Here is a 9,907-nt window from a genome sequence, read left to right on the forward strand (position 1 = left end):
GGTATCTCTGGTTAAAGTGACATAGGTGGCATGGTATCTCTGGTTAAAGTGACATAGGTGGCATGGTATCTCTGGTTAACTCAGGGTGGCATAGGTGGCATGGTATCTCTGCTTAACTCAAGGTGACATAGGTGGCATGGTATCCCTGGTTAACTCAAGGTGGCATAGGTGGCATGGTATCTCTGGTTAACTCAAGGTAGCACAGGTGGCTGTCTTTCTCCACATTGTTCCTTACAACGACCGAGGGAGATACGTCAAACCAAGAAAGAGTAACTGGGCCCATGGTTTTAGTCGGTGTGTTTCGTGAATCAGTCCAATACGAAGTCGAAGGCTTTCCTGGTCGGCATCCATAGTTTTTTGTGGCTTTTTGGGGCTATGTGCCCATGTTCTAGAAGAGCGTCTTCCTGACATTTCGCCTGTATCTGTGGGTGGCATCTTCACTTTGCTTACCTTGCTTTAACTGTTATTCTACATTAGCGCCATGGTTTTAATAGAGAATGTCCCTACCTCCACTTACATTTTTAACCAAAACTCAATAGCCCCATACCAATGGCATATATATATATATATATATATATGCATGTATGTCTTGGTTTCCACTCCACTACAGTGGATCCTTGTTTTCCACTAGGGTTTGGTTCCAGGACCCCTGTGGATAACAAAATCCATGGATGCCCAAGTCCCATTAAATGGCATAGCAAAATGGTGCCCAGTATATAAAAAGGCAAAATCAAGGTTTGCTATTTGGAATCTATACTTTTAAAAAAATATTATCAAGCTATGGATGCTTGGATCCATGGATAAAAAATCCACGGATAAGGAGGACCGACTTTACATGCATCTGAGAAAGTAGACTGAAGTCTACGAAAGCTCATGCCGCCAACTTCTTTCTTTCAGTGAGTCTCAAAGGTGCGACAAGATCTCTCTGCGTACTGATTCCACAGACTAACCTGGCCATGTCTTTGGATTCAGTAGCTACCAAGTAGTGACCCACGAACTGATAAAGATCCAAGCGATCTCTCCAAGACAGACGTTCCCTTTTGCTTTTCCAGGGAGGCGTTGTAGGCATCACCATCAGTTGGGACTGTGACCTGGACTGGCCCGTGAGATACTGTGTCCCTGTTTACCAGTTTCATGGGCTTTACAACGAAGACAACAACATCTCTCCGGGCTTCAATTTCAGGTAGGGTGACTGAGCTTGCGCAGACCTTTCTCTTCCTTTGGACATTATTGTTGTAATGTGAAGTCGAAGGCTTTCATGGCCGGCATCCATAGATTTTTGTGGGTTTGGGGGCTATGTGGCCATGTCCTACAAGAGTTTATTCCTAATGTTTCGCCAGCATCTGTGGCTGGCATCTTCAGAGAATGTACCCCACTCTCTTCTATGCCAGCATTCTCTGAAGATGCCAGCCACAGGTGTCGGCAAAACGTCAGGAAGATGCCAGCTGCAGATGACGCAAGCAATAATAAAATGGTGGGTAGATATGTCTTCCCTTTTCTTTGGTGCAGCTTCATCAGCAGAGAGAGATCTTGTAGCGCCTTTGAGACTAACTGCAATGAAGAGGTTGGCAGCATGAGCTTTCGTAGACTTCAATCTCCTTCCTCAGATGAAGCCTACAAAAGCTCATGCTGCCAACCTTTTTATTTCCGTTAGTCTCAAAGGTGCTACAATATCTCTCTACATACTGAACCTACAGACTGGCGTGGCTATATCTTTGGATTCTGAGCTGTTTCAATCGCAACACTTCCTTGTGAGATGGTTTCCCTTTCCAACTCAATGCCAAGTGGTTGGGTTTTAGCTACTGTAGGTCTTTGGATGAAGCCAGTGATGGTCCTGTTGTCTGAATAGAGGAGGCCATGCCTTCTTACCACCAACAATTCTCAGATAGGAGGGATACAAGGGCCAGAATCCTCTTGGCGTCTTACACAATTGTAACGTCTCCTACGAAACCAGATGCTTTTTGTCCAGGGATGACTTCTTTTTTAATATACACACATATAAACGCACATACATACACGTTCCAGGTGCATTTCCCATTCAAAACATCTGACCTTCCAACATAAATTGTGTATTTAAAACCAATGACTTCTTTACTCTCCAACATGGATGCAGTCCTTTCCTTTGACTGTCTTTGCCGTGATTTTTACTGTCTAGCTATTGAACCTGTTCCTCCATCATTCCCATGAAACATCTAACCAATTAGTATCTTAATACCTATAATATCCTGGGAACATATAATTAGGAGGAACTTAGAATCGTAGAACCATAGAGTTGGAAGGGACCACGAGGGTTATCCAGTCCACCTCCTTGACAGTAAGAGATGTTCGACGGTGGAAGATGCAGTCTCAGAGTCTCCTCCTTTGGAGGTCTTTAAGCAGAGGCTGGATGTCCATCTGTCAATGGGGATGCTTTGATGGAGAGTTCCTGCATGGCAGAATGGGGTTGGACTGGATGGCCTTCCTTGGGGTCTCTTCCAACTCTAGGATCACCTCCGTCGGGAATTGGATCCATGGCTGAACCCCTCTCATGGCCAGGACGTTCCTACTAACGTTTCTCTCTTTGTTTTGAAAGGCACGCCAGATACTACAGAGAAAACGGAAGGGACCTCAGGAACCTCTACAAGGTGTTCGGCATCCGCTTTGACATCCTGGTGAACGGAAAGGTAAATGCTGGCTTTGCGGAGGAATTGTACACGGGGTTTTCTCAGGCTGGAGCGGGATGCTCCTCTTGACGGATGAAAGTGAGATTTATGACCCTACCTGCCCCGTGAAACTGTGGAAAGAGATGGCCAGGAGCTTGAGTGCCGGCGCCTCTCAAAACTACAAATCCCAGGATTCTGGGGGATGGAGCCATGGCAGTTAGAGTGGTGTCAAACTGCATTATTTCAATAGTGTGGATGCACCCTGAGGCAAAAGGTTAATGCAGCTTAAAAGGCTATAGCAAATTAAAACCATTTAATAATAATAATAATAATAATAATAATAATAATAATAATAATAATTTTAGAGTGGGATACAGGGATATTATATATACAATGTATTGTATATTGGATTGATTGTAGATGTAAGCCGCTTTGATTGTTTGGCAACAGAAAAGTGGGATATAAATAAAGTTATTATTATTATTATTATTATTATTATTATTATTATTATTATTATTATTTATATCCCTCTTCTCCAACGATATCCACACAATGCAATAATACAATAATGTTTCATTAAATCCCTAACTTTCTCATCCACAATAAAATGCAATTAAATTTGTATTTAAAAATAAACTAGGCTCCCTCAAGGGCATTGATAAAAAGGCCATCTCTTGAATTGGTGCCAAAAGGAAACCAGTGTTGATGCCCATTAACTCTGTTAAAAGACTTGATTTCAATGATTGATTGATTGATTTCTGATCATTGATAGTAAAAGTTGTTCCAATACGCATCTTCCCATCTTCGCTTTGTCGTCTTTTCTTCCTATCCAGGCAGGAAAATTTGACATCATCCCAACCATGACTACCATCGGTTCTGGGATTGGCATCTTCGGCGTAGTAAGTTTTCTGATTTTCTCCTCTATCTTCCCAAAAGTAGGTGGTCGCATCTTCCTGGGACAGGGATCCTTGACCAGAATTCAGTTATTCCATGTTGGACCGAGATAAACCAAACGCCGCTCTCCAGAGTCCTATCCAACGCAACATGGCTCTCCAGCCACACTCTTACACACATCACCAAAAACAGAGCGTGCCGGTTTTGATAAAATGTGCTTGTGCGAATTTAAACGCACAACATCTAAATTTAAATCTGGTCTCCAAAACATAATCATGGAGAACACTTTGACCAAGCGGATGTGTAGTCGATCTGTTGTTTGACTGACAGCTGTCAGATCAATCTTTACCTGTGTCTCAAAACTGGGCTGTCGGATACAGGGCCCCTATAGATAGAGGGGTAGTGGTTTGAGTGTTGGACTAGGACTCTGGAGACCAGGGTTCAAATCCGTCTCAACCATTGGCTGACGTTGGGCAAGTCGCGACGCGCTCAGCCTCCAATGATGGCAATGTCAATGTCTGAACAACCCAACGTTGCCACGAAAACCCCACGATAGGTTCTCCGTAAGTTGGAAACGACTCAGAGACACACAACAACATAAATAGAGGACTGTCCTCTGCCCACTAAATACAAGGACGGCACTCTATAGAATAGGACACATCACCCGCCTAGCCAGGGGTATGTAGTGCGTTCGTATGGATGTTCGCTAGAGTCAAGACAATCTCTCCCTCTTAGTTTCTCCTCTCTGACTTTTGTTAGGCCTCTGTAGTTTGCGATGTGCTCCTGCTGAATTTCCTATCCAACCGGGACTACTACAAGCAGAAGAAGTTCAAGTACGCACAACAGGACACTATCCCACCTGTGAGTACGATGCTATGTCTTCCCCTTCGGCGTGGCAAGGCACCTCCTGCCTCCCAAACACCTAAAAGACACAAATAATCCAAGTTCTTGGCACGGAAATACGTTGGAGCAAAGTCACCTCCTCCGATGTAGAGACGGAAAGGATATTTGGAAATACTCCTGGGAAAATGGTCCAAGTGTGTTTCTCGAGGGCCGAGAAACCTTGGCGAAGGGTGCATCCGCACTGTAGAAATGATAGAAATGATAATAGATTTACCTACATCTTGACTGTTGTAGGTTCAGTGCATTCACCTTACTCTGCAATAGATTCAATGCATTAATCAATAGGACTCCCCTCTTAAAGCCATTCTATTCTGCACTGAAAAATGCTCTTGCAAAGGTTCAACTTCTGCTGTATGCACTACCGAAATAACGCAGTTTGACGCCGCTTTAACAGCCACAGCTCAATGCTGTTGAATCCTAGGATTTGTAGCTACGTGAAATATTAATCCTTCTCTGTCAGAAAGCTCCGGTGCCGCAACGAACCATAAACGCTATGACTCCATAACACTGAGCCGTGGCCGTTGAAGCGGCGTCAAACTGCATTATTTTTGCAGTGCAGATTCAGCCTGAGACATCTTTAACTGTCACGGATAACCAGGTCGCATCTCTTGTTTTGTTGATTTAAGTATGTTTTTGAATGCATCCGTAGGAAAAAGAGGACGCCGACAGCTCCTTCATGTACAACTTGCAAGGGAAGGAAAAGGGGCCTCAAGGAAATTGTAAGTTGGAAGACCAGTTTTAAAGATCTTTAAAATACCTGTGATGTTGTTGTTTTGGGGTTTATTTGTTGTTGTTATTTTAATTTAATTTAAAATAGTACATCCAGATCATCCTGCATCCTTGTCATCATACAGTAGGTATAGTCCATATATCAAAAACACAGTATCACTACAACAAAACAATTCCAGGATGAAGAAGGGTATTGCCTATTTTCATATGTCAAGTTTATCATTCTTGTCCCTCTTATTTGCCATCTCCGTTTCCCTTCCAAAATCCTCCTACAGTTTCTCTACCTTTTATGTGTTGTTGTTGTTGTTGTTTAACCTCCTTGGAGGTTTTTAAACGGAGGTTGGATGTCCATTTGTCGGAGGTGCTTGGATTATGCATTCCTGCATGGCAGTTGGATTACCCTTGTTTTCTCTTCCAACTCCGTGATTCTACGAATAGTAGATTTTGCTTTAAGCAATCTCCGCTCTCCATTTCTCATTTCTTCTCTTCTTGCAGGATCACTTCTTGCACCGCACATCAATGCTGTTTCCTCTCCCTTCTTCCCAAACATGCCGCCATTGATCTCCGGGACGGATCACCTTTTCCCCGCGCAACGCCTTACACACCCCTTGGAGAAGGGCATCTTGACTGAACCCTTCCATGTTTTTTAGCACAGTGCGCTGGGATGGCACCACAGTCAATGCACATTTTAGATGGCGGTCGTATTGTGTGTCGGAGTGAGGCGATGGCCTCAAGTGGGGAATGATGGTGAGGAGTTGGTGGACGGAGCTGCGGGTGCCGCATGGACTATCCTGTACCTTCGCTAAACTATCCTACTTCCCCTAGATATGAGAGAAGATACCGATCCTTCACCACTGTTGGACTGAGGTACTACTATTGGTTGGGTTCGCTTCCATATGCAGGACGTTTGGGTCGCCATCTTGTCCTCCGCTGAAAGACAAGTCAGGAAGGGATTGCAAAGTTTGAGATCTGGAAGGGATTGCAGAGCATGGAGTATGAGGCATTTGTGGCAAAGGGATGGAGGTTTTCGCGATTCCCATCTAAGCCGACGCTGCCGAAAGTGGGAAATTCCTCCAGTCGTGTTGCAAACCCAGCCAACTAATGCTTTACTTGCTATGGGGAAAATGGCGAACCAGTTCAAATTTAGCCACAATTTATAATCCTCGGTGGTGGGCATGAGGACCATTCCTTTGAGGCGGCGCCAGTGCCTTCAAAAATGCAATGTGATTTTCTCCCTGAAACATGGGCACGGCTGTCCGCTAGCATGCGCGGGCAGACCCTTGGGACCGAAAGGTTCGCGCACACGTATACACACAAACACAGCCTTTCGCACCCGTTCTTCACTACCTCCCGCAATCCTTTTCTACCAACAAGTGTTCCTGTTGCACGAATCCAGGGGAAAGTGTGGCTGTCGAAGAGAGATTTTGAAATACTAGGTTTTATTTTGGGGTGTATAAGGGCGGGCCGGACATTGGAGAGAAAACAAGAGAGCAATAAAAACTCTACTTTTTGGTACTACCTCATCTCGCTTTGGTCACTTATTCCCTTTAGTAGTATCTAACGTCTTCTACAGTTAGTAGCATCCAGAGTCTATCCAAAGGAACTCACAGTGGCATGGATTTAGCAAGAAATGCATTGGTTGGGCAGCCATCGGAGATTGGAAAAGCGACTTTTTGGGATCACAAATCCCAGAATCGTACATCCAGCAAGGATTCGGGGATTAAGCATCCAAAAAATAAGGTCACTTTCCCAAGATCTGGTGGCAACTAACAAGCAACTGCTTGGCCAAGGATCAGCATCCATTCCTGCAAAGGGAATAGGAATTGGAAGCCAAAGGGAATGGGAAGCCAAAGGGTCTCCTACGGTGGGCACTGGCAATTCTGAGAGGTGTTTTTGGACTCCAATTCCATCATCCTGAACCGTTGGTCATGCAAATGTCTTACTTCTTGCAGTACTAGGGACTGCCCAGGAGAGAGCGGTAAGAGCATTTGCAATGTATCAGTGCTGAAAACCTGCTTTAAAATGTTTTAAAGGGGAATGATGCCTGACAACATCCGAAATCTACCAAACAGCGATGCCTTTATTGGGACAACCAAAATGCACAATATACACGCCGCAAGCGTTCATTAGGAAAGGTGATCCCATTCAAACCCAAATCTATCAACTTCATATGGGCATTGATATCCTTAAAAAGACATACAGGTCAAAGTCGATAGCGGTAAAACTACACGATCAAATCTCCCGAACGTCTTGCATTCATACATGCCAGTCTTTTACTTCATCTGTTCCTTATCCTATCCGTGGGTTTGTAGGTGTTTGCTTTTGTGGTATGTTTTACGCTGTATGTCTTTTAAATTAATAAACGTTATTTAATTTTAAGGAAAGAGATAGCCACGTTAGTCTGTAGAATCAGTATGTAGAGAGATCTTGTAGACTCACGGAAAGGGAGAAGTTGGCAGCTGGAGCTTTCGTATGTTGGTCCTATAGGTTTGCGTTTTGCCGTTTTTGCTCTCGGTTCAGATGGGTATTTGAAACGGATGTTAAATTTCCTGGACTTCGAGAATCTCCCACTTGGCCATGCCATCCGAACGGAAAATGCAAACAGCAAAATGCAGGCCTAGGACTAAGATCTTCAATCTTTCTCTCTCTTGTAGGGTTTGTGACCCCTTTGCCTGGCGAAGAAGCCAGAGGAGCTTTGAAAGCTTGCAACGTAGATTTTGTGCTTCTTGGTTGGTCCAAGAAAGGGATCACTGTTTGGTGGATTTTGGATGTTATTGGACTTTGCTATATAGCTACACACACACACACACACACACACACAGACACACAGAGTGTATATGCTGGCCACATTGCAAAGTCCACAATCAACATCTCACTATATGGCTATATATACAAACATATATGTTGGCCATATTGCAAAGTCCACAATTGACATCTCACCTGTTGTTGTGGTTGTATCGGTCATTGACGTTATTGGACTTTGCAATATGGCCAACACACACATATATATGTATATATAGCCATATAGCAAAATCCAATAACCGCGTTAGTAAAATCAGACTTTGCTATATGAACTATACGTATATATATATAGCCATATAGTGTGTGTGTGTGTGTGTATACATACACACACTATATATATATATATATATATATATATAGCCATATAGCAAAGTCCAATAACCGCATTAGTCTGCAAAATCAGACTTTGCTATATGGACAATATATAGGTGTATATATATATAGCCATATAGTGTGTGTGTGTGTGATATAGCCATATAGCAAAGCCAATAACCGCGTTAGTCTGTAAAATCATACTTTGCTATATGGCCAACAATATATATATATATATATATATATATATAGAGAGAGAGAGAGAGAGAGTGTGCGTGTGTGTATATATCCATATGTGAGATGTAAGTTGCGAACCTTAGAGATAGGGACCTGCAAGGTGTTGGAAAGCGCATGCGCTGCCAATTTCTGTCTTCCATTGAGTCTCAAAGGTGCCACAAGATCACATACTGATTTCACAGATGTGGGTTTCTAAAACTGTGTTTCACAGCAGGGACATCTCAGTTGCAGAAATGCCTTTGTGAAAGGCTGGAGGGTATAGGATGGGAAGGGTCCGGTCTCCAAAATCAACGTCGTCTCATTTTGCAGATGGGCCTTACCTGCCTATCCGGAGTCCGTAGTTCTATTTCCCGGCCTCGTCGTGCCGTTGTGTGTTTGTGTGTTTGTCGAAGCGGGCTCATCGTCCAAATCGGGATCATTTTCCCAGAGATCGTCCAAAGTGAAAAAGGAGCCTGCAAATGAGTCATCCGGAGAGAGGAGAAAATGGAAAAGGTGAATGAATGAATGAATGAATGAAGAATGAGAAAAAGAGACGGCGCTCCCATTTGTGCCTCCAGAAACCCAAGTCTGAGACATCACTGCATTGCTAAAGTATTCATTGCATGCTAAGGGAAACCTTATAGAGGGGGAAAGAGATTGTTTCGGGAAAGTTTAGGTCTCATTTGCACAGAATGCTTGGCGTTTTAAAAAACGTCTGGAGGAGTCTGTGATCCCTTGCAAACGCAAGCCATATGTCGTTTTATTTCTTGCCTGCCAACACACAACACACACACAGCACCCATCTTGCCAGGGTTTGCACCTGGCACCTGTTCCGGAGCCCATTCACACTACGCAGGTGTACTGCTTTGGTTCCTGGTTCCTTCTGAAGGCATACCGGGATTTGTAGCTTCGTAAGAGAGTTCGGTTTCTTTTCTCGGTTGCGCCAGGACACTATGCGTCCCAGGACTTCACAGGATTGTGGCCACAGAGGCCTTGCCATAACTGCATCCGACGGACAGATGAAAGGTAAGTAGGTAGGCAAATAGATAGATAGATAGATAGATAGATAGATAGATAGAGATGAAAGTTAAATGATAAGCGGATAGATAAAAGATGGAAGATAGATGATAAACAGACGATATATTGATAGATGAAAAATGATAGAGATAGATGGATAGCTGAAAGAAATGATGGATAGGCAGATGAATAAATAGATACGTGAATGAAATGTGAATGACATGTGCATATATGTGATTGGCAGAATATGTGACTGATATTCTATTCTATTAATCACATATTCTACAAGTCACATATTCTATCAACCACATATTCACATATTACATCAATCATATAGTCCATCAACCACATAGTCTATCAATCACATAGTCTATCAATCACATAGTCTTTCG

At 43.4% G+C, this 9,907-nt stretch overlaps 2 protein-coding genes across 6 annotated transcripts in view; both read left to right on the plus strand.

Moving 5' to 3' along the window:
- The window catches only part of P2RX1 (purinergic receptor P2X 1), a 30,146-nt gene extending 23,468 nt beyond the window's left edge, over positions 1-6,678 (plus strand). For 3 of the 4 annotated variants that reach the window (XM_042442878.1, XM_042442875.1, XM_042442877.1), the window contains 6 exons: positions 1,053-1,183; positions 2,573-2,663; positions 3,476-3,541; positions 4,296-4,397; positions 5,089-5,158; positions 5,664-6,678. In XM_042442878.1, the coding sequence (XP_042298812.1) occupies positions 1,053-1,183; positions 2,573-2,663; positions 3,476-3,541; positions 4,296-4,397; positions 5,089-5,158; positions 5,664-5,665 (462 nt within the window). In that variant the 3' untranslated portion in view covers positions 5,666-6,678. The remainder of the gene's footprint in view (positions 1-1,052; positions 1,184-2,572; positions 2,664-3,475; positions 3,542-4,295; positions 4,398-5,088; positions 5,159-5,663) is intronic. The other variant, XM_042442876.1, reaches the window with a different exon arrangement.
- The window catches only part of UBE2G1 (ubiquitin conjugating enzyme E2 G1), a 554,317-nt gene that overhangs the window by 418,431 nt on the left and 125,979 nt on the right, over positions 1-9,907 (plus strand). The window lies entirely within an intron of this gene.

Source organism: Sceloporus undulatus, chromosome 11 (genome assembly GCF_019175285.1).
Source record: "Sceloporus undulatus isolate JIND9_A2432 ecotype Alabama chromosome 11, SceUnd_v1.1, whole genome shotgun sequence".
Lineage (NCBI taxonomy): Eukaryota > Metazoa > Chordata > Lepidosauria > Squamata > Phrynosomatidae > Sceloporus > Sceloporus undulatus.